The sequence below is a fragment of the Melospiza melodia genome, chromosome 1, assembly GCF_035770615.1.
Source record: "Melospiza melodia melodia isolate bMelMel2 chromosome 1, bMelMel2.pri, whole genome shotgun sequence".
Taxonomy (NCBI): domain Eukaryota; kingdom Metazoa; phylum Chordata; class Aves; order Passeriformes; family Passerellidae; genus Melospiza; species Melospiza melodia.
This window is the reverse complement of record NC_086194.1, coordinates 1,166,997-1,189,722: the sequence shown is the minus strand read 5'-3', so window position 1 is coordinate 1,189,722 and position 22,726 is coordinate 1,166,997. Positions and strand designations below refer to the sequence as shown.

General features: G+C 63.4%; 3 protein-coding genes across 3 annotated transcripts; 1 reads left to right on the top strand and 2 right to left on the bottom strand.

Moving 5' to 3' along the window:
- Positions 1–1,561: 1,561 nt before the first annotated feature.
- On the top strand, positions 1,562–10,320 carry LOC134428981 (zinc finger protein 184-like). The gene is made up of 8 exons (XM_063176085.1): positions 1,562–1,934; positions 2,382–2,801; positions 3,414–3,868; positions 3,979–4,105; positions 4,528–4,713; positions 5,516–6,397; positions 7,000–7,107; positions 7,727–10,320. The coding sequence occupies exons 1-8, from the start codon at positions 1,562–1,564 to the stop codon at positions 8,719–8,721; spliced, it is 3,546 nt and encodes a 1,181-aa protein (XP_063032155.1). The 3' UTR covers positions 8,722–10,320.
- Positions 10,321–10,704: 384 nt separating this feature from the next.
- LOC134428978 (zinc finger protein GLI4-like) lies at positions 10,705–14,699 on the bottom strand. The gene is made up of 4 exons (XM_063176072.1): positions 14,247–14,699; positions 13,289–13,412; positions 12,793–12,906; positions 10,705–12,146 (listed from the first exon to the last, which is right to left on the bottom strand). The coding sequence occupies exons 1-4, from the start codon at positions 14,697–14,699 to the stop codon at positions 11,119–11,121; spliced, it is 1,719 nt and encodes a 572-aa protein (XP_063032142.1). The 3' UTR covers positions 10,705–11,118.
- A 921-nt stretch (positions 14,700–15,620) lies between these two features.
- LOC134428971 (uncharacterized) lies at positions 15,621–20,903 on the bottom strand. Its single transcript, XM_063176059.1, has 6 exons — positions 20,802–20,903; positions 20,146–20,247; positions 19,945–20,104; positions 19,120–19,230; positions 17,964–18,770; positions 15,621–17,537 (listed from the first exon to the last, which is right to left on the bottom strand). Exons 1-6 carry the CDS (start codon positions 20,901–20,903, stop codon positions 16,207–16,209), a joined length of 2,613 nt encoding a protein of 870 aa, XP_063032129.1. The 3' UTR covers positions 15,621–16,206.
- Between the last annotated feature and the right edge of the window lie 1,823 nt (positions 20,904–22,726).

The window sequence follows — 22,726 nt, the reverse complement described above, 5'->3', positions numbered from 1 at the left end:
CTGCCTGGACCCTTCGCATCTGCGCCACCAAAAGCCAGAAATTTGGAATGAATCAAATTGCATCGTGTCCTGGGGATCCTCAGGAGTGGCCAGGACTAATTGCTGGTCACTAAACGGATACAGCCAGCCTGGTTTGGTTAAACAACAATCCCAGAGCCTGGAATTGTGGGGTTATTGCAGCAACAGCAGCAGGATCTGGAATTGCTGTTGGCAACACGATCCTTGAATCCCCTCGCAGCCCAGGCCATGCCAGCATTCCAGGGCTCTGTGAGGGGGGTGCAGCAGGAGCAGGACCCCAAGGCAGAGTTTTGGGGAGAAGTTTTCTCCAGCTCATCCCTTATCCAGACCCGGCCCTTTCCCCTCCCCGTGCGCGGCAGCTCCAGCCCGAGTGACCTTTGCGGGGTCACCGTGGTGACATCGGGGCCAAGGTCCAGGCGGGCCCGGCACAGCCGCGGGGACGCCATGAGGCTGTGGCTGCTCTGCGCCCTGGCCGTGGCCGTGGCCGGGCTGGCCGGGGCTGAGCACGGCGGCTCCGGGATGGCGGCACACAGGAGAGAGGTCGGTGCTGTACAGAGAGGGGTAAGCCGGGAATGGCGGAGCTGGGCACGGCCCTGGCTCCGCGGGCAGCTGCCCGTGCCCCCTCCCGCCCCTCGGGGCTATCCCGGCACCGAGCCCGGGCAAATCCCGGGCTGAAGCTTTTCCAGCCTCCCGTCCCTGCGGGGATGGGCTCGGCACTCCCGGGCCCCGCAGCCGCGGGACATCCCGGGGGGATCACCGGCATTCCCGGCCCTGCCCGCGCTCCCCGCTGTGCTCCGGGAGATGCCGATCCAGCCTTCCCCCGCAGGGCCGGCGGCGGCCGCACAGACCCTGCTCCGGCTGCTTCTCCGTGCTGAGCGAGGTCAGCCGGGACACGGGAATGCGGGAATGAGGGAATGGGGCCGGGGGCCGGGGCTCCCACAGCCGCGTCTGTCCCGCAGGAGTCGCAGTCCATGCCCTGGAATTCCCGGGAGGAGGAGGCGGCTCAGCCGGGCAGGCGGGCACGGAGCGGGAAGGGACCGGAGGTACCGGGGCTGCCCGGGAATGGGGTGGGAATGGAGACTGGCTTGGGATGGGGACGGGACAGGACGGGATGGGGCTGGAATGGGAAAGGGACGGGGTGGGGTGGGAGTGGAATGGGAAAGGGACGGGACAGGACGGGATGGGGCTGGAATGGGAAAGGGACGGGGTCGGGTGGGAGTGGAATGGGATGGGGATGGGATGGGGTCTGATCGGGGTGGGATGGGATGGGAATGGGATGGGGTCTGATCGGGATGGGATGCGATGCGATGAGATCTCCCTGTCCCTTCTCCGTGTGACGCGGCCTCACTCCCGCAGGGCAGAGCCCGAAGGGAAAGCCCGGAGCCGGCCCAGCCCTCCGGGCACATCCCGCTGCCGTGACAGGTGACAGCGGAGCCCCGGCAGGAGCCCGGGCCCGGCAGGAACCCCCCGGCAGCCCCCGCGGAACCTTGCAGGAGTCACCGAGCAGCCGAGAGCGCGGCGGGAGCGGTGCCGGAGCCTGGGCATGCCGCGGGACACCGGGAGAGCCCCACGGCAGCAGAGAGCTCAGCACCCGCCCCTGCTCTGCGCTGAGCCCCCCGCCCTTCCCACCCCCAAAATGTTCTGGGGCAGCCGCCCCCGCCTTGCCAAGCCCCCAAATAAAGCCGGCACACCGGAGGGAGCGGATGCGTTTGGGGGAACACGCGCAGAGTGGGTGACCCCCGATAGAGCCGCCCCGCGCTGGGCTGGGCTGGGTGGCACTGTGGGGACACCGGGGGTCGGAGCCAACCCGTGGGGTGACTGCACAGGGGGACTGCGGGGGGACCCCGGGGCGGTGGGGCTGCGGGACCCTCCAGGGGTGCTGGTCCTGGGGGTCCCTCAGGAATGTCAGTCCAAGGGTATGGGAGGTTCCCCAGAATGCTGGATCACAGGGATGGGAAAATCCCCCAGGAAGGTGGGGGTCCTAGGGAAGGTGGGACTGGAGGACCCCCCAGCAATGCCAGTCCTCGGGGTCCTAAACATGGCTCCCAGTTCAGGGGAATGGCGGATGTCCAAGAATGCTGGATCACAGGGATGGCAAGATTCCCCAGGAATGCTGGTCCCGAAGGAGGTGGGGCTGGAGGACCCCCCCCCCAGCAATGCCAGTCCTGGGGGTCCCGCAGGGCTCCCAGTTCAGGGGAATGGCAGATCTCCGAGAATGCTGGATCACAGGGACTGGGAGATCCCCCGGGAGTGCTGGATCACAGGGATGGGGAGATCCCCCAGGAATGCTGGATCACAGGGATGGGGAGACCCCCAGGAATGGTGGTCCCAGAGGACGTGGGTCCGGTCTGGGGTTCCCGCAGGGCTCCCAGTTCAGGGCCCAGGGAGTGCCCACAGGTCCGGCCTTGGGGGCCCCGGCCTTGGTGACCCTGGGCCCGGCCCCGCCCCCAGCCCTGACCCCGCCCCTTTACCCGACCCCGCCCCTGTTCCGGTCCCGCCCCCTGACGTGGCCCCGCCCCTCGGCGTGGCCCCGCCCCCGCCCGGCTCTCGCTCCTCCCGGCCGCCAGGGGGCGCCGCTCCCCGCGCGGTGCCGCTCTGGCGGACGGCGCCCTCTGTGGGCCCGGTGGCGGCGCGGGCGCGGGGCCCGAGGCGGCGGTTGCGGCCGCGGCCATGTCCCGCCGGGGGCCCTCACAGGTCAGGGCCCGCCCGGCCCACGGGCCACGGGCCGGCATGCGCGACGGGACACGGGACGGGGCGGGGCGCGGCGGTGCTGACTCAGGGGGGTGCGAGGGTCCCGTGGGGGAAGTGGCTCTGGGGGTCAGGGGGGCCCCTCAGGGTCCGGGGAATGGGGGGACAGAGGTGGCACGGGGCGGTCCTTGGGGGTGACAGCCCGGGGCTCTCCGGGAGAGCTGGTTCTGGGGGGTCCCCAGGGGAGGGAGGGGGTGCTGAGGGAGCCCCCAGGGTGCTGGGTCTGGGGCCAGGGGTGTCCCTCTGGGTCCTGGGTGACAGCTCGGGAGGACGGGGCTGCCCCGGGGATATCGGTTCACAGGGGTGAGGGGCTCTCCCAGGGGTGAGGGATCTCACAGGGGCGAGGGGCTCTCCCAGGGGTGAGGGGATCTCACAGGGGCGAGGGGCTCTCCCAGGGGTGAGGGATCTCACAGGGGCGAGGGGCTTTCCCAGGGGTGAGGGGCTCTCCCAGGGGTGAGGGGCTCTCCCAGGGGTGAGGGGATTTCACAGGGGTAAGGGGATCTCACAGGGGTGAGGGGCTCTCCCGGGGGTGAGGGGCTCTCCCAGGGGTGAGGGGCTCTCCCAGGCACGTTGCTCCTGCGAGAGGTGGAACTGGGGAGCCCCCCAAAGGTGCTGCTCCGGGGGGCTCCCCTGGGCTGTCCGTTCAGCCTTTGCTCCCTGGGGAGGTGGGGACAGCGGGACGCGGGGGGTGGCGGCCAGGCTGTGGCAGATCCCTGCGGAATTGGGGTCTGGGGACGTCCCTCGGGGCTACCGGGGGGTCCCAAGCGGGGCCCCATTGCCTGCCCGTGCTGTGGCCAGGGCGTGGCCGGGCCCTGACCGTGCATCCCCGCAGGTGTCGGGCAGCCTCCGGCGGAGGGCGGCCCCGGGCACGGCCCCGTCGGAGCTGCAGGAGCTGCGGAGCCGCACGGAGCGCGCCGAGCGGCGGCTGCTGGCCTGCGAGAACCTGGTCGGGGAGCTGGGCAGCGGCCTGGCCGCCCTCAGCACCCTCCTGCAGGGCTACGGGCAGCTGCAACAGCGCCTGCTCAACCTGGAGAACCTCCTCAAGAACAGGAACTTCTGGATCCTGCGCCTGCCCCCCGCCTCCGGGGGCGAGATCCCCAAGGTAGCAGCAGCGGTGCTTCCCAGGGACCCTGGGACCGTGCGAGGGCTGGGGGCTGAGCTCCTGCATGCCCCGGGCCAGGCGTGGTTCCAGGGAGTTCCCTGTGATTCCAGGTGCCACTCACCTTCGATGATATCTCCGTGTATTTCAACGAGCTGGAGTGGGAGAGGCTGGAGCGCTGGCAGAAGGATCTGTACAGGGCCGTGATGAGGGGCAACTATGAGACCTTGGTGTCCCTGGGTAAGGCCTGGGGGGCTGGAGCTCATGGAATCATGGGTTTGGAAGGCTGTGAGGTGGCGAGGCCCTGGCCCAGGTTGCCCACATCCCTGGCAGTGTCCAAAGCCAGGCTGGATGGGGCTTGGAGCAGTCTGGGGTAGTGGGAGGTGTCCCTGACTTCCACTAGAGGGAAATGTTCCAGCCAAAGCTTTTCCCTCATTTGGGATTTTAGTTCATGTCCTGCTGGTTAAGATCCTCTCTGCTTCAGCTGCCTCTGTGCTTGGGGCTGGACCTTGCCTTGGGGCCAGGGGAGTGTTTGGGGTAGGGGTGAGGTGTTTGTGTCTCCGCCAGGACTGGGGCAGGGGACAAGGGTCGCTGTTGGAATGTGCCAGACTAAAGCCACAGCCAAATCCTAATCAACCCCCCATGCTCTGCCCCACGAGCAGACTACGCCGTGTCCAAGCCCGAGCTCCTGTCCCAGCTGGAGAGGGACGAGGAGTTCTGTTACAAAGAGGGTCAGGAGTCCCCATGGACACAGACTGGGGATGGTCAGGAGCTCCTCCGGGCAGCAGAAGAGAGGAACAAGGCACAGGAGGCTGCAGGAGATGGAAGCCCCATGGGAGCTGCCCCAGGTGGGTGCCAGGAGGAGGTGGCTGTTCCTGGGGATCTCCCTGAGGAAGGAAGGGCTCTCTCCATGGACTAGAAGCACCCCAGAGCAGCGTGAATCTTCATTCCAGGAGAAATGGCAGTGCTTGGTGGGATGAATCCCATGGAGAAGAGCAGTCAGAGCCTTGCAGGAGGGTGTGGAGCAGCGGGAAAGGCCTCCTGTAGGACTGGGGCTTCCAGAGGCATTCCTGCCTGCTGTGCAGGGACAGGAAACAGGCTGGGAAGTGAGGAACTGGGAGCTGGGGTGGGAGGAGGAGGCTGGAGCTGCTCTGCTTGTCCTGGGGCAACAGAGGAATGTGGGGATCCCTGGGGTGTGGATTTAGAGTGGGAGGGCTGGGCAGGAGAGTGGGAGGTGCTGGGAAGGGACAGGCAGACCCAGACAGAGCTGGGAGCAGCAGAGATGTGGGAAGAGCTGCGGTTGAGGGCTCTTTCCTGCAGGATTGAGGAGCTGGGGGGGTTAAAGGCACCCCAGGAGAAGCTGGGCAGGTGCTGTCCCATGGGAACACTCACCTGGAGCCCAGCTGGGAGTTTGGGGACAGGAAAAGGGACACAGAGGGACATCTCATTTGGGGTTCAGGTTCTGATACTCAGAGCTTCTCTCCTGTGTGGGTCCTGCCCGGGGCCAAGGAGGCAGCTCTGCCATTGGGCTTGGAGGTGTTTGTGTCTCTGCCGGGGCTGGGAGAGGGGACAAGGCTCACCTTGGGAATCTGGCAGGGTAAAGGTGCAGTTAAACCCTAATAAAGCTCCCGTTCTGTGCCCTGGGAACAGACAGTGCCAAGTCCAAGCCCAGCAGCCGGACCTGCATCGAGAGGGATGAAGAGCCCAGCAATGGAAAGGGTCCTGAGCCCTCACGGACACAGAGTGGGGACAGCCAGAAAACCCCACAGATACAGAGTGGGGACAGCCAGAAAACCCCACAGATACAGAGTGGGGACAGCCAGAAAACCCCACAGATACAGAGTGGGGACAGCCCAAAATCCCCACGGACACGGAGTGCGAACAGCCAGAAAACACCACAGATACAGAATGGGGACAGCCCAAAATCATCAAGGACACGGAGTGGGAACAGCCAGAAAACCCCGCAGACACACAATGGGGACAGCCAGAACCCCTCACAGATACAGAGTGGGGACAGCCCAAAATCTTCATGGACACGGAGTGGGAACAGCCAGAAAACCCCACAAATACAGAGTGGGGACAGCCAGAACCCCTCACAGGCAGAGACTGGAGACAGCCCAAAATCCTCATGGACACGGAGTGGGAACAGCCAGAAAACCCCACAGACACAGAATGGGGACAGCCCAGAGTCCCCATGGACACGGAGTGGGAACAGCCAGAAAACACCACAAACACAGACTGGGGACAGCCCAGAGTCCCCATGGACACGGAGCGGGAGCAGCCCAAAGTCCCCAAGGACACAGAGTGGGAACAGCCCCAAACCCCCAGAGGCACAGACTGGGGACAGCCCCAAGTCCCCACAGGCACACAGTGGGGACAGCCAGACACTGCCTCAGACACAGACTGGGGACAGTCAGAACCCCCTCCAGACAGGTGTCCCCAACATTCAGAAGCCCCCACAGACACCAGGAGAGATGGAGCAGCAGGAGGAGGCTTCGGGAGAGGATCCCATGCCCACGGAAGCTGGCCCAGGTGAGTGCCAGGCGTGCCAGGGAGGATGTGCTTCCCCTTCCCAGCTCTCCAGGGCAGAGGTGCATGGCCCTGGTGCTTGCAGAGGCATTGCCAGGGACCCCTGGCATGTTGTCACAGCACAGGGGAAGAAGGTCTGGACACGGTAATGCAGCCTGTGGAGGTGGTGGGGTGAGGCTGCTCTGTGAGCTGGTGGCATGTGGCACCTTGGTGTCCTTCCCTCCCAGCCCTCCCTCTGCTTTTGGTCCATGTGTGGCTTCACCCCAGTTCCTCCTGACACCTTCCAGCCTTTCCACAGAACTGCTGGGGTTGGAAAAGCCCTCTGAGATCACTGGGTCCAACCATCCCCCAGCACTGCCAAGGCCCCACGTCCCCAGGTGCCACATCCACACATCCTGCAGGAGCAGGGACTCCAGCACTGCCTGTTCCAGGGCTGCACAGCCCTTTCCAGAGGGGATTTTCCTGATAGCTGATCCACATCCTGGCTCTTGAGCTGCAGCTTCCTCCAGCTCTTCCACACACTCCCAGCAATCCCTGGTTCATATTGCTGGAGCAGGGCCTGGGAGGTCCCCATGGGTCTTTCAAATGCTGTTCCCTGCAAACAGAGCTCCGCATCCTGATGATGGACGTGATGTCCCTGGGGGACCATCAGCAGGGGACGGTGGCAGAGGAGGACGCGGAGATGGAGGAGGACCCGGCTGAGCCTGACACTGGTGAGTCACCCTGTGCTGGGGACACGGGGCTGGCAGGAGGGTGGCAGCAGCTTCCAGAGCTGATGGGCTTGAAGCAGGGAGGGAAAATGAGGCTTCAGGGGTTCCTTTTATTCTTTCCTGCAACATCATGTGGGTTTAGAGGTGGGACCCTTGTGCCACTGGTCCCAATGGCACCCACGGAGGGCTCAGCCTGGGCCACTGTGCCATGGATGGACAACCCTTTTGGGCAAGGAATTTTCCCAATATCCAACCTGAACCTCCCCTGGCACAGCCTGAGGCCGTTTCCCCTTGCCCTGGTGCTGTTTCCTGGGAGCAGAGCCTGACCCCCCTGGCTGTCCCCTCCTGTCAGGAGCTGTGCAGAGCCACAAGGTCCCCCCTGAGCCTCCTCTTCTCCAGGCTGAGCCCCTGCCCAGCTCCCTCAGCTGCTCCTGGGGCTCCAGACTCTTCCCAGCTCTGTTCCCTTCCCTGGACACACTCCAGCCCCTCAATGTCTTTCTTGTCATGAGGAGCCCAGAGCTGCCCCTGGGACTGGAGGCGCCCAAGCAGTGCCAGCACAGGGAGGGGCCCTGGTCCTGTGTCACACCAGTGCTGACACCAACACGGAGCCTCTCTGTTCCAGAGGAAGCCTTATCCATGGAAGATGAAACACCATTCGAAGGGGCTTCTCTGGAGGACATCAAGGTGAAGGAAGAGGAGCCCGAGCTGCTGGCGGAGGAATCCACCCCCTCTCCCGGCTCAGAGATCCAGAAGTGTCCCAAAAACGAGCTGGTGAAAGCCAAGATGAAGAAGAAGCCGAACCGGTGCGAGGCCAGCGCGCTCCTGATGGGCAACTGCCGGCGCGGGTACGTGCGGGAATGGTCGCACCCCTGCACGGAGTGCGGGAAGCGCTTCCGCCTCAAGATCAACCTCATCATCCACCAGCGCAGCCACGCCAAGGAGGGGCCCTACGAGTGCCCCGTGTGCGAGATCGGCTTCGGCACCAAGCGGCACCTGGACCTGCACCGCAGCATCCACGTCAAGGACAGAGCCTTCGGCGCCAAGGTCTGGGGCAACGTGCACCCCGAGCTGCGCATCCGCCCGCGCAGGGAGCCGTGCGGCGGCGCAGGCCACGCCGCGGGCGCCTGGCCGGGCCAGCCCAAGGAGGAGCCCGACGGAGAGGGCCTGGCCGCCTCGGGGGCCGTGCAGCCGCCCGCCCCCAGGCAGAAGTGCCCCCTGTGCAAGAAGTTCCTGGCCTTCTCCACGTCCATGCGGCGGCACCTGAAGACCCACGCGCGGGACCGGCCCTACTGCTGCAGCTCCTGCAACAAGTGCTTCATGCGCAGCAATCACCTGCTGCGCCACAAGAAGATCCACGAGAGGGCTCTGGCCCAGCCCCCTGCTGCTCTCCCGGCGTCCCTGCAGCACCCGGCTCCCGAGGCCCAGAGGAGCCCTTCCCCAGAGAACGGGAGCCCTGAGGCCGCGAAAGCGAGCCTGCCCAACGTGCTGCTGCTGGGGACAACGCCCCTGGGGCTCCCGGGCAAAGGCTCCCCCCTCCCTGAGTGCATCAGGAAAGCCGTGCAGCCCGTGGTCCAGCTGGGATCCAGGGCAGTGGCTTCAGAGATGACAGAGAAATGACAGATGACAGGCCCTGGGACAGATCTGAGCTGTGCGTGTCCCTGGAAGGAAGCTGTGAGTCTGTTGGGTTTGCACCTGGTGGGACACCAAGGCTGGGAATCTGCTGTGTTTTAGGAGCTTCCTGGGTTGTGGAAAGGATGGGAAGCTTGGAGACCACAACAGAGAGCAAATTGCAGAAGCCTCCAGTGATCCATAATGCTTCACCATTCCACTGACTTGGTCCTGTTGGCTGATACTTGGAATTTTCCCAAGCTGACATTCCTGGGAGATGACCAGGTGAATCCTGGTCAAACAGGAGCAGAACTTTGCCTTTCTTTGATGTTGGAGCTGACCCCTTGCATTCAGAAACACAACTGAAGAGGGCAGGGAGAAGGGAATGGAGCTGGCAGCATTCCCATGCAGCCCTTTGAGACACCAGATGGAGAGTGACATCTCTGAGACCCCACCACGTCCTGGCCACCCTGGGGAAAAGATCAGCCAACAGCCCCTCCAGCAGGTTGGGAACACTGGAGCTTGGCACTGGATGATCCATAGGAAAAACCAAACCCCAATATTCTGTGCTGGCATATTCCATATTCCATATTCCAGGGCAGGTCCATGAGGAAGGCCACAGGCACCCTCAGGACCATCCTGCACGGCTGCAGAGTGATTTTAGGAATACTTGACAGGTCAGCCAGCCCCATGCTGCAGCAGCACCCTGATCCCTGTGGATCTGCATGGAGCAGCCCCTCAGCTCTGGAGGAAACTCCCACTCCCCAACCACAGCTCGTCCCCTTTTGCCCCAAATCCCACCTTAATGAATCCTATGGGAAAACACTTCTGCAGCTACCTCAGTCAGGGAGAGGGGACCTGCCCGGAGGCAGCCAGTGGAAGCCAGTGTCCCCAGTGTCCCCTGGAGCCACCAGAGCAGTGTCCATGGCCAGAGCCCCACGTGCTGGGTGTGCACAGGGAGCGCCTCCCGCCCGGGGCCGGCGCCACACGGACACGGTGGAGCAGCTGTTGGGACTCTTGCATTTCATTTTTCAGGTTTTTTTTTTTTTGTTTTGAGCTGTTTGATGTAATTATTTGACATCCTGAGATCTCTGTCCCTCTCTGAGCAGTGAGCACTGGAAGGCTTTTCCCATCTCTCATTCCGAGTCACTCCCAAGGTGTGATGGTGCTGCTGTGGGAAGCTCTGGGAGCTGAGGGGACGCCTTTGCCACATCCAGGTGTGATCCTCAGCCACCTCCTGCTCCACGGGACAGACAGCAGCACCTGAGCTGCTCCACAGGAATACACACAGCATCCAGCATCCCACTGCTCCTCTGGGCTGCTCTCACACTTCCTGCCCCTGGGACTGTGGAGCGTTCGTAGCCTGCAGCAGGAGCTGGGAGGGGTGCCAGTGGTTGGTTATCCCTGTTATCCCTGCCCAGCAGAGATCCCAGTGCTCCCCAGTTGATCCCAGGGGCATGGCTGAGCTGGTGTGTCAGTGCTGAAGGCCAGCAGAAGGGCCAGCAGCCCCAGCCTGGCATTTCTAAATCTGCTGTGACCGGGAGCAGTTTCCTGTGACATTCCCGATCCCTTTCTCAGGCTGTGGAATCAATAAAGTATTTGTCTCTATGTCTGGCTGCTTTGGGGGCTGTGCTGGTGCCTGTGGGCACAGAACTGGGATCAGCCAGGACAGCTTTCAGCAGGAGGGGTTTAGGAGTCACTGCCAGCAGCTCCAGAGCCCCCAGGCCACTGGGAGAGTTGTGGAATGCCAGCGTGGAAGGATGAGCAGGGAAGGGCAGGGGATGGAGTGGCCCTGGCCACCATGGGTGGGACACGTCCCTCAGCACTGCCAGGGAGTCCCACAGTGCCCAGAGAATCCTGTGGGGGATTCCTGTGTGACTGCTCCACATTCCCAGCAGGTAGCTCTGCACTCCTCCCCCGATGGCCCCATCCCTGTTGAGTCCGGGATGTCGCCCCCCAGCTGCCCCGGAGCACAACAGGAGACCAGTCAGCTCAGTCTTTTATCTGATTCTCCTCCCGGCTGGTCCGGCCACCCAGCCCCCAGAGCCGTGTGGGGCTATCAGCTGCCCCCAGGCCACTGACCACTCCCAGCCCCCCTCCCTGCACAGCGCTGGAGTTCAGACAACCCCAGTTCCAGCATGGGAGCTGACAGAGCCTCTCCTCTGCTGAATCCAGGGCAGCGGCACCGCCGGGTCAGCTCCACTCACTGACCCTCCTCTGCTGCCTCGGGGCCAGTCCCATCCCACCTGGGCCCTTCTCTGCCGAACAGCACAGCAGGTTCCTGCTGCTCCTCCTCCCGAGACCCAGGTGGTGCCACGAGTCCCACAGCACCGCGCACAAACTCCGGGTGCTGCCACAAGTCCCACGCTGAAGAACCGCTGTCCCTTCCCTTCCCCGTGCCTCTGGCTACCGATTGTCCTGGCTCAGAGCCTCGCAGGGCTCCAGCTCCGGCTCGTGTCCCGGCAAGCTGCCGGCCGGGGAGGCGCTCACGGCGTGCACCTTCTGGTGGTGGTTGAGCGACTGGCGGTGCCGGAAGCTCTTGGTGCAGCCGTGGCACTGGAAGGGGCGCTGCTGCGTGTGCCGCCGCTGGTGCTCCTCCAGCGACGCTTTCTGCGGGAAGCTCTCGGCGCACTCGATGCAGCGGTAGAGCCGCTCCCCGGCGGCGCCGCCCCGAGCCGGCCGGCCCGGCCAAGCGCTGCGGAGCTGCGGGCCGTGGATGCGCTGGTGCTTCTGCAGGTGGTGCTTTTGCACGAAGCCCTTGCCGCAGGCGGGGCAGCGGTACGGCCGCTCGCCGGTGTGGATGCGGTAGTGCTTGTTGAGGTTGGACTTCTCGTTGAAGCTCTTGCCGCAGGCCGGGCACTGGAAGGGCCGCTCGCCCGTGTGCAGGCGCTGGTGCCGCAGCAGCGCGGCGTGGTGCGCCAGGCTCTTCCCGCAGGACGTGCAGATGAAGGAGCCGTTGCTCTTCCTCTCCCGGCTCTGCTGCCGCGCCAGCAGGTTCCGCGTCAGCCGGACGCTCTTCCAGCCCGGCGGCAGCGCCCGGGGATCGTCCTGGGCGCTCTGCTGCTGCTCCCAGCCGGCCTGCGGCGACGCCACCTCGGCCGCGGGGTCCTCTGGCAGCGGCATCCCCTGGGCGAGCGCGAACGGCTGCTCCGTGCCCGCGCCCAGGGCGTGCTCGGCGGGGAACGGCAGCCCCGGGGCGGGGTGAGCCTCCACCGGCACCACCACCGGCTTGAATTCCCCCAGGCAGAATTCCCCCAGGCCCTCCCCGGCCGCCTTGGGCCCCGCCACGCCGTGGCTCTCCCAGGACACCGGCTGCTCCTGGCCGAGGGGAACCTCCTCGTCCAGCCTGACCGCGGGCACCATCGGCAGCGCCAGGAGCTCGGCTCCGTCCTCCTGCGGCTGCTGCTCTTCCGTCTTGATCACGATCATCTCACCTGTGGAGACACCGCAGTCCATTCCCGGGAAGGGAAGGCCTCCCGTGCCTGCAGCTCCAGAGTGGGAGCGGGAGCAGAGGTGAGAGGAACTGGCAAAGAACGAAAGGGAGCACGAAGGGATTCCCAGGAGGAGATGAGGTGCAGCTTGTGGGACCTCAGGGACATCTTGGAATCACGGAATTAGGGAGGTTTGCAAAGCCCTCAAAACCAAAACCAAGCACTGCCAAGGCCACCACTGTCCCGTGTCCCCAAGTGCCACATCCACACAGCTTTTAAATCCTTCCAGGAATGGAGACTCCACCACTGCCCTGCACATGGCTGGACTCAATGACACTATGGACTGACAATACAATCCTCACAAAAAAACCAAACCAGAGGGAATGTGAAGGAAAAGCTGAGGTGCAGAGTCCTCCATCCTGGAAAGAACCCCATCAGGAGTGGCAGAGTTTAAGTGTGTGAATCCAGGGAAAAGGGTCAAAGCAAAGCCTCCCCAAAGCAGGAGGGAGCATCCACCCACAGGTACCCAGCTCCAGAGCCACCCTCACTGAGCCTTGCCCCAGGTTTTCCCATTTTCCATCCTTAAGAACGCTGCCCAGTCCGGGCAGGCTGTCAGTGCCCATCCTCAGCCCCCCTCGCTGTCACTCACTGTCACCAAGCTGTCCTGGCCCCGCTCCCTTGTCCGGCAGCCCGGGGCTCCCTGGATCCTCCCTGTCCTCGGCTGGTGGCAGCAGCGCAGCTTTGGAACCATCATCCTCAGAGCCTGGGAAGGAGGGAGCAATGGGATGAACTGCTGACAGTGGGGACCACCCAAAAAGGGCTCCTGGAATTCCAGGACATCTGATCACACAGGCCACTGGCAGCTGAACCAGGCATGGGATTTCTCCTTATCCCAGAAGTGCCTGATGGACACTCAAGCTCTAAAATTTCAGCCCAAAATGAATGAGTACTAAAATGTAGGAATCTCTGCAGCAAATCCCTGCAGGGTGATCCATGTACAGCCCATATTCCAGGATAAACAGTGCAGGAACACTGGCTGCAGGACACGTCACCTGGAATCCCCCCACGTTCCACATGGGGAAGGTTTGGAAGCTGCATCAGCCCGGGGATGATGATGTTTCTGACATGATCTGAGTGATCCTCACCGAGAGGGACCATGGCCTCGTAGCTGCCCTTCCTGGCGGTCCCACGGAGCTCCCGGCTGCCCACGCTGCTCCCCAGCTCCTGCTCGGGCAGAGCGGCCTCCTCGCCCTCGCCCGCTGCTGGCACCTGGAAGTACAGGAGGCTCCACCTGGGGGTCCCCACTGAGCCCCTCCCCAGCCCCTGGGGTCCAGAGCTCCCGTGGACAGAGCCATGTCAGGAGGGACATCCCCAGACATCCCAGCAAGGCTCAGCTGTTCCTCCCAGTATCCATCCTGTCAGCCAGGTGAGCAGTGACCCCTCAGGTGGGAGCAGGACAGTGGCACCATCCCAAATCACCCCAGTGGGGCCCTGAAATATGACTGAAACACTTGGGGTGGGTGTTCTGCTCCCCCTCTCCCCTGGGGACAGTGACAAGCACCAAACAAGCCGTGTCCGTCTGGCTCCGTGCAGTTCCTGAGAGCCAATAGCTCTTCCCATGGCCACATGGTCACCTGGGGCACTTTCCCACTGCTTTGGGCACATCTCTGTCACCTGTGGCCTGTCCCTGTCACGCTGAGCACATCCCTGAGAGCTGGGACACATCCCTGTCCGTCTTTGGCACATTCCCATTAGCTGGCGCTTGTCCCTGTTCGTCACCGCTGGCATGTCCCCGTTATCTGGGGCTTGTCCCCATTACCTACACCACATCCCTGTCACTGAGGGCACATCCCTGTTCCCTGGGACTCATCCCCATTACCACGGGCTCATCTCCATCCCGTTACCCAGAACTTGTCCCTGTCACCGCTGGCATGTCCCCGTCCCCGTGGGCTCAGCCCTTTCCCCATTCCCCGGTGCCCGTTCCTTTCTTCATTCCCCGGGGCTGGTTCCCGTTCCCCGGGTCGCATCCCCGCGTCCCCCGGGCCCACCGTGTCCCCGTGCGGGCCCGTCCCGGTTCCCTGGGCCCCTACCCCGTCCCGGTACCTGTGTCCGCTCCCGGGCGGTCCCGGAACCGGTCGCGGTGCGGTTTCCCCCGCAGCGGCAGCGGCGGAGCTGGCGCTGGATGCGGCGGAGGCGGCGGGAGTTGTCCCTGAGGAGCGCGGCCAGCCGGGCCCCGCCGGCCCGCACCGTGCGCTCCAGCCCCGCCACGCGCCGCTCCAGCCGCTCCAGCCGCCGCTCCGCCGCCTCCACGCCCCGCTCCAGCCGCCGCTCCGCCACCGCCACGGCCCGCAGCGACAGCTCCGCCGGGGCGGCCCCGCCGGGGCCCGCGCCAGGATCGGGGCCCGCGCCCGGCCAGGCCTCGGGCGCCCGCTCGGGGTCCTGCTGCGGGGGGAAGAGGGCGGTGAGGGGCGGCCGGGCCCGGGGTCCCGCCGGGGCTGCGGGGGTGCCGGTGCCGGGGGGTCCCGCCGGTACCTGAGCGCGGCCCCACTGGGCCATGGCCGCCCCTCACCGCCGCCGCCGCAGCGCCCCCTGCCGGCCCCGCGCCAACCGCGCCGCCCCGCCCGCCGCACCGAGAGACCCCGGCCCGGCCCGGCCCCGTTACAGCCCCAGCCCAGCCCATCGACAGCCCCAGCCCACACTATCCCCATCCCCATCCCATCCCAGGATGGGTCAGCCTGGAAGGGACCACTGAAGGGATCACTGTGGCTCATCTGGTCTCGGCTCCCTGCTCGCTCAGGGTTATCCCAGAGCACATGGCACAGCATTGTGTCCAGACCATTCTGGAATATCTCCGGTGAGGGAGGCCCCACACCCTCTCTGGACAGTCTGGTCCAGGGCTCAGTCGCTGCACAGGGTGGAAGCTCTTCCTCCTGTCCAGGTGGAACTTCCTGGGCATCAGTTTCCTGCCTGTTCCTCTTGTCCTGTTGCCAGGTCCCACAGCAAAGAGCCAAGCTTTGTCAGTCCCATCCTATCTCCATTCCCATCCTGGTTTCTATCACATCCACATCCACCCCCATTCCATCCATCCATCCATCCATCCATCCATCCATCCATCCATCCATCCATCCATCCATCCATCCATCCATCCATCATCTCCCCTCTTACCCCCATCCCACCCTACCCCTATTCCATCTTCATCCCATCCATCCCCAGCCCTGCATGAGGATCACAGCTCCAGCCCTCAAATCCCCAGTGCCATTCCCAGAGGCCCATCCAGACCCCCAGTCCCATCCCACCCCATCTCAGACTGGGACTGCAGCCCCCCAGCAGCAGGTGACATCCCCCACCCAGTGTTCCATTCTCACTCTTCCATCACTCCATCCCACAGATCCCGTTCCTGGTGCTGCCCACCCAGCCAGACCCGGCAGGACCCTCCCAGAGCCCCCTCAAGGAATCCACGTGCAGCATCCTGGTTTCTACAGCATCTATTGGCACTCTCCAGAAAAGGGACCCACTCCCAGCATCCCACCCACCCACCAGGGCTCGGGAACAAGGAGCCCCCTCACATGGGCTGGGCAGGTGCCCCCCGTCCCCACACCAGGGCAGGGGAGCCAGAAAATGTTGTCCATGTTCCAGCCTTCATCTGGGCAGGGATAGAGGGGAGAAGGTCTGACAGCGGCCTCCAGTCCCCAGGTCACTTCAAAATCCAGCAGCAGCATTGCATCCCTGGGAGTCATTTCAAAGTCTAGGTAGCACCATCCTGTTCTCGGGAGGACACTTCAAGGTTCAACAGCAGCAAGGTTCATCACGTATCCCATTCCTGAGAGGACACCTTAATGCCCATCGGCAGCACCAGCCCATTCTTCACCTCAAGATCAGACAGCAGCCTCCTATCCTAGGGATCTCAATTTAAAGTCCATCAGCAGCACCCTGTGTCCGGGACGTCACCTCAAAGTCATCAGCAGCATCGTGGGAGGTCACCTCGAATTTCAGCAGCAGCTTCCCCCACCCCTGTGTGTACACCCTGAGCTCCAACAGCAGCCTCCCATTCCGGGAGGTCCCCTCAAGGTCCCACAGCAGGGCCCCATCCCTGGGGGGTCACAGCCTGGCTTCCCACCCCGTCCCCTGCCGCGGGAGCCGCCACGACGGGCCCCGGGTTGGCGCAGGCGAACGGCCGCTCCTGCCGCCTGTGGATCCTCTGGTGGGCCTTGAGGTGGGAGAACCTCTTGAAGGTCTTCTGGCAGATGCCACACTGGTGGGGCCGGACGCCCATGAGCATCCAGTGCTGCCGGACGAAGTCCGAGACCCAGGTGAAGCTGCGGTTGCAGCAGGGACACAGGATGAGGTGGTGGCCCGAGTGCCGGCGCTGGTGCACCGTCAGGAACACCTGGTTGGAGAAGCTCTCCCGGCACTCGGTGCACGTGTACATCACTTTTCCAGGTGGCAGCGAGCACCGGGCAGGGCCGGGCTCCTGCCACACCGTGCCACAGTCCCTGCTCGGGGTTTGTGGCTGCGAGGACGGGCACAGGCTCTGGCTGGGACACTCCTCCGGCTTTGAGGCCTGGCAGGTGCCATTGGCTGCCCAGGTTTGGGGCTGGGATGTTGGGCACTGGGATGATGGGCATGGCCCCTGGCTGGGACATGCCTTTGCATCCAAGGGCTGGCAGGGGCCATTGGGTGCCCAGGCTTGGGGCTGGGATGTTGGGCACGGCATCCCTTGGCTGGGACATCCATTTGCATCCAAAGGCTGGCAGGTGCCGTTGGGTGCCCAGGTTTGGGGCTGGGATGTTGGGCACGGTGTCCTGCTGGGACACTCCTCCGGCTTTGAGGCCTGGTACATGCCATTAGCTGGCCAGGTTTGGGGATGGGACGCTGGGAATGGCACCTGGCTGGGACACACCTCCAGCTCCGAGGGCTGGCACGTCCCGTTGGCCGCCCAGGCGCGCAGGTGCCGCCTGATTTTCTTCTTGGACATGAACTTGCGGTCGCAGTGGACGCAGACATAGGGCACCCAGTTGGTGTGGCCACGCTGGTGGATCAGGAGGTTGATCTTCAGCAGGAAGGTTTTCCTGCAGATGGGGCAGGAGTAAAATTCCCGGGCGGAATTTCGCTGCCAGGGCACGGGCCGGCCCACGCAGGAGTCCTTCTCTGGCTCCCCTGGGCTGGGATCTGCCTGTTCTGTCATCTTGTGGACATCTGGTGCCACCTCCTTTCCTGGTTCTTCAGGAATGTCGGCCACCAGATCTTGGCCAGTATTCCATGGATCTTTCATGGCCTCCTCTTCCTGACCCTTGTCCTCTTCCTGACCCTTGGAGGGTGTTTTGGGCATTGACAGATTCTCTGCAGCAACCTCCTCCTGTGGCACCTCCATCGGGATCCCCGCTTCAGCATCTCCTGGGAATTTTTTAGAATCCAATCATTTTAAACATGGTTTTAAGGCATGAAAAGCAAAGGGCTTTGCTCCCACCCTCCCTCACTTCCTGCCCTATTCCCAGCTAGCACAAGTCCCAGCCCCACTCTCCTCTTCCAGCTCAGTCTTTGGACTGTGTAAAAGGCAGGAACAGCCAGAGCTGATCCCCATAGACACCCCAGGACAGTCTGAGGTGGAAACATCACCCAGGGGGACAAGGGACTCTGACAACCACCCCGGGGCTGGTCTGGGCAGGTGCCCCGATGCCATGCCATAACCCAAACAGTTTCAGGGCTGGTAACACGATTTGCTTCCCTTTGCTGGAAGCCCCAAGCCCAGATAGAGGCCCAATAGACCCCCCCCCAAGCTGCTGGCCCCACCAAGGAGGGCGAAGGGTTCTGCCCCAGTACCTGCTGCAGGGGGAGAACTGTTCTGAGCCACGGCGTCCTGGCAGTGCACGGAGAGCGGGCAGGGAGGGGATCTCGGCTGGCTGAGATCCGCCGGGACAGCAGGGGCTTCCAGAGGGACAGGTGCTGTGAGGGCAAGAGCAGGGAGGAAGGTGGGTAAGGAACAGCCAGGCAGGGCTCCAGGACCCCCCACAGCAGCAGCAGCAGCACAGTTTGCCAGGCACTCACGTGTGCTGCAGTTCTCTGGGACCACTGGGCTACTGCTTTCCTCCATCAGGTTCTCACTCTCCTCTGCTGGGTTCCCACTTTCTTTTGCTGGGCTCCTGTTACCCTCTGCTGAGCTCCTGTTATCCTCTGCTTGGCTCTTGTTATCCTCTGCTTGGCTCTTGATTTCCTCTGCTTGGCTCCTGTTATCCTCTGCTTGGCTCCTGTTATCCTCTGCTTGGCTCCTGTTATCCTCTGCTTGGCTCCTGTTATCCTCTGCTTGGCTCCTGTTATCCTCTGCTTGGCTCCTGTTTTCCTCTGCTTGGCTCCTGTTTTCCTCTGCCTGGCTCCTGTTTTCCTCTGCTGAGCTCCTGTTTTCCTCTGCCTGGCTCTTGTTTTCCTCTGCTGAGCTCCTGTTTTCCTCTGCCACGTCCCAGATTTCCTTTATCACGTTCCCTCTTATCTCCACTAGGCCCCAGCTTTCCTCCACCAGGTTCTCACTTTTCTCTGCCACATTCCCGCTTTCCTCTGGCTCCCTGCAGCCCCTGTCCATTGTCTCTGTCTCCAGCAGTGCATCATCGCTGGTGCAGTTCTGTCGGGCTGGCTCTGTGGAGGACAAGGACATTTGGATTCACCAGCAGCCAGTGAAAAATCCCATTCCAGAGGGTGTCAGGGTCCCTCACACCCAGCAGCCGATGGGGCAGGGGCTCCAGGCTATCCACATGTCCCAGCAGGTGTTCCCTCACAGCGGACACCTCCCAGTCCTTGTGAGGTGTCCCAGGTTGGAAAAGGCTTGGAGCAACCTGCACTCGTGCAAGGCGTCCCTGCCCATGGCAGGGGCTTGGAAAGAGATGAGCTTTAAGATTCCTCTCAACCCAAACCCAAAATTCTGAGATTCATGGTCCCAGTGAGCAGCCAGAAGCTGGTGGCACAGAAGGAACCCAGTGTCACCCACCTACAGCCAGCTCTGGGGACATCTCTTCTGCCTCTGTCTCTGATTCTGGCGGTGTGCTGAGCTCTTCACTTTCCAGCTGCAGTAACAGTTCGGGCTTGGACAGCGCAGAGTCTGGGCAAGAGCAGGACACACATCAGGAACATGATGGGACAGGGACTCTGCACCCACAGCTGGGCAACAGAGCCAGTCCCGACCCCAGAAACTTCATCTGCAACCGTGGCCACGACGGGAGTTATGGACACAGACAGGAAACAGCAGGCAGAGCTGACAGGGAGTATGGAAAGCAGCCTCTGACAGTCCCCTGGGAACAACTGCATGAAAACCCATCCTTGCTCTGGGCCTGCTACAGAATCCCCTGTTCTCCCAGAAATTCACCTTGCAGATAGGAAAATACCCTGAATGATGGGAAGGGAATTGTGAGACTCTTGACTGCATGAGGGCACTGCTGAGGGACCACCTTGAATCCTGGGGGATACTCCGGGCCCCTCATGCCAAGGAAGACCTTGAGGGGCTGGAGCATGTCCAGGGAAGGGAACAGAGCACCAGGAGCTGGGAGGGTCAGCCTGGAGAAAAGGAGGCTCAGGGGGGACCTTCTGCCTCTGCACAGCTCCTGACAGGAGGGTGCAGCCAGGAGGGAATTAGGACCTGCTCCCAGGGAACGGGACAAGAGGAAACAGCTTCAAGGGGAGGTTCAGGTTGGATTGTAGGGGAAAATCTCATAGAAAAGGGTGTCCCAGGCAGAGAATTTTGGAGGTGACAACCCAGGGAGATGATAACACCAACAATGGACCTGTTCTCCACAAGGAAAAGACACCAAGCACTTACTACCCTGTCCTGCGACTCCCTGCCATGCTCCAAACGCTGCCGGAGGGGACAGGGGAAAGGGAGGATTATCTGAGAGCTGGAGATTGCAGCAAAAGGCAAAGAGGCAGAGAAAGGACCCCAAGAGAGCTCCCTGGGGCTGCCAAACCGGCGCAAACGCAGCCTACACAGGGACACCAGCATCTCGTAGTTGCCTTCCATGACGCTCCGGTACATTTCCTTCTGTCCCTCGTCCAGGCTTGCCCACTCCTGCCGGCTGAACCGCACTGCCACATCCTCGAACCGCACCGGGACCTGCAGCACCGGCTGGGATGGGGACGGGGACGGGGCAGCGACCCCGAACAACTCCCAGACCCTCAGACCCCCCCCCCAGCCCTTCAATAGCTCCCAAACCCCCGTACGGAGTCCCCCTTGTTTATTCCCAGTCTCCTAAACCAGCCTGCTCCCAGCAGCCCACCGGATTCATCCCCACTTTCCCGAAACCCACTGCTGCCCCCTGAGGAGCCACCCGAGCTGCTCCCGGCCAGCCGGGAATCCACTGGATTCCCATCCCGCCTCCTGAACCCCCCGCAGCCCCCTCAGGGGGCTCCCGAACCGCTCCCAGCCCTCCAGAGCCCCATGAGCGACCCCCAGGCTCCCTCCCAGCCACCAACCCTCCTTCCAACAGCCCCAAAAGCGACCCCCAGCCTCCCCTTGAACCTCCCACCAGCCCCTCAGTGCTCCCCCAGCCTCACTCCCAACCTCCGGCCCCACAATGACCCCATGACTCCCCCATCCCACTCCCAGCCCTCCTCGGTCTCACCCTCAGCCCCACCAGCGAGCCCTGCTCGCTCCCCCGGCTCGCCCATCGCGGCTCTCACCCCGTGGAGCTGCAGGGCGGCGAGGGGCAGCTCCCGCAGCGCCGCCTCCGCCCGCTCCATCCGCCGCTCCAGCGCCTCGAGGCGCGCCGGGAGCTCCGCCATGGCCCCGCGCCGCCGCGGCCGGGGCGGGACCGCGCGGGACGGGACACGCCGCCGGAGGGGCGGCTCCGAGCGCAGCAGGGAGGGTGGGCTGGATGGAGAGGGGGGTGGGATGGGCTGGGAGGGCGGTACCGAGCCCCCGGAGGGGTGGGTTGGTTGGCTGGATGGATAGGGCGGTGGGATGGGCTGGGAGGGCGGTGCCAAGTTCCTGGAGGGATGAGTTGGTTGGATGGATAGGGCGGTAGGATGGGTTGGGTTGGGAGGGCGGTACCGAGCTCCCAGAGAGGTTGGTTGGTTGGTTGGTTGGTTGGTTGGTTGGTTGGTTGGTTGGTTGGTTGGTTGGTTGGTTGGTTGGTTGGTTGGTTGGTTGGTTGGTTGGTTGGTTGGTTGGTTGGTTGGTTGGTTGGATGGATGGATAGGGCGGTGGGATGGGCGGTGGGATGGGTTGGGAGGGCGGCACCGAGCTGCTGGAGGGGTGGGTATGTTGGTTGGTTGGTTTGGTTGGTTGGTTGGTTGGTTTGGTTGGTTGGTTGGTTGGTTGGATGGATGGATGGATGGATGGATGGATGGATGGATGGATGGATGGACGGACCGTGGGATGGGTTGGGTTGGGAGGGCGGCACCGAGCTCCTCTAGGGGTGGGATGGATGGATGGATGGATGGATGGATGGATGGATGGATGGATGGATGGATGGATGGACGGACGAACGGACCGTGGGATGGGTTGGGTTGGGAGGGCGGCACCGAGCTCCTACAGGGGTGGGTTGGTTGGATGGATGGATGGATGGATGGATGGATGGATGGATGGATGGATGGACGGACCGTGGGATGGGTTGGGTTGGGAGGGCGGCACCGAGCTCCTCTAGGGGTGGGATGGATGGATGGATGGATGGATGGATGGATGGATGGATGGATGGATGGATGGACGGACGAACGGACCGTGGGATGGGTTGGGTTGGGAGGGCGGCACCGAGCTCCTACAGGGGTGGGTTGGTTGGATGGATGGATGGAGGGATGGGCTGGGAGGGCCGCACCGAGCCCCCGGAGGGATGAGTTGGTTGGATGCATGGATGGATGGATGGGCGGTGGGATGGGTTGGGAAGCGGCTGAGTGGCAGCTCCCGGAGGGTCGGGGGCGATGGCACGGGGTGTGGCTGCAGGACGGGGTCTGCTGGGCTCGCTGTTGTTTGCCTGCTTCATCGCTGGCCTGGGTGAAGGGGTCGCTGAGGGCTCAAAGCTGGGAGGAGTGGCTGAGCTCCCCGAGGGCTGTGTGGCCCCTCAGAGGGACCTCGGCACGTTGGAGTGATGGGCAGAGAGGAAATTTCTAGAATTCAACAAGGGCAAGTGTAGGTGCTGCGGCTGGGGAGGAACAACCCCAGGTACCTGCACAGGCTGGGGGTTGGATGGATAGATGGAAGGGGAAGGAGCTGGGGTCCTGGGTGACAATGAGCTGTCCCTGAGCCAACAGAGTGTGCTGGGGAAAAGGGGCCGATGGGATCCCGGGTGCATTGGGAAGAGCATTCCCAGCAGGTCGGGGACAATCCTGCCCCCTGTGCTCAGCTCTAGAGGTACCTCTGGGTGCTGTGTCCAGCTCTGGCTCCTCAGCACAGCAGGGACAGGAGCTGCTGGAGCTGAGCAAGGGCCTGGAGCATCTCTGTGCCCAGGAAAGGCTGAGGGAGCTGGGGCTGCTCAGCCTGGAGAGGAGCCCCAGTGAGAGGGGCCCTCAGCCCTGGGTGTCCCTGAGTGTCCCTGGCTGTCCCTGGGTGCAAGGAGGGGCAGAGCAGGGCCAGGCTCTGCTCCGGGGACCCAGCTGTGACACCAGGGCCA

Excerpts from the sequence above, each read along its gene's own strand:
- LOC134428981 (XM_063176085.1), top strand. The coding sequence starts at position 1,562 with ATGCCGCGGGACACCGGGAGAGCCCCACGGCAGCAGAGAGCTCAGCAC. Across the intron at positions 1,935-2,381 it reads TCAGGAATGTCAGTCCAAGG|GGCTCCCAGTTCAGGGCCCA; the intron begins GTATGGGAGGTT and ends GGGTTCCCGCAG. Across the intron at positions 4,714-5,515 it reads CCCCATGGGAGCTGCCCCAG|ACAGTGCCAAGTCCAAGCCC; the intron begins GTGGGTGCCAGG and ends CCCTGGGAACAG.
- LOC134428978 (XM_063176072.1), bottom strand. The coding sequence starts at position 14,699 with ATGGCCCAGTGGGGCCGCGCTCAGGTACCGGCGGGACCCCCCGGCACC. Across the intron at positions 13,413-14,246 it reads CCGCCCGGGAGCGGACACAG|GTGCCAGCAGCGGGCGAGGG; the intron begins GTACCGGGACGG and ends CTGTACTTCCAG. Across the intron at positions 12,907-13,288 it reads CGAGGCCATGGTCCCTCTCG|GCTCTGAGGATGATGGTTCC; the intron begins GTGAGGATCACT and ends CCTCCTTCCCAG.
- LOC134428971 (XM_063176059.1), bottom strand. The coding sequence starts at position 20,903 with ATGGCGGAGCTCCCGGCGCGCCTCGAGGCGCTGGAGCGGCGGATGGAG. Across the intron at positions 20,105-20,145 it reads AGAAGGAAATGTACCGGAGC|GCTGCGTTTGCGCCGGTTTG; the intron begins GTCATGGAAGGC and ends GTCCCTGTGTAG. Across the intron at positions 18,771-19,119 it reads GTCCCCAGAGCTGGCTGTAG|AGCCAGCCCGACAGAACTGC; the intron begins GTGGGTGACACT and ends TGTCCTCCACAG.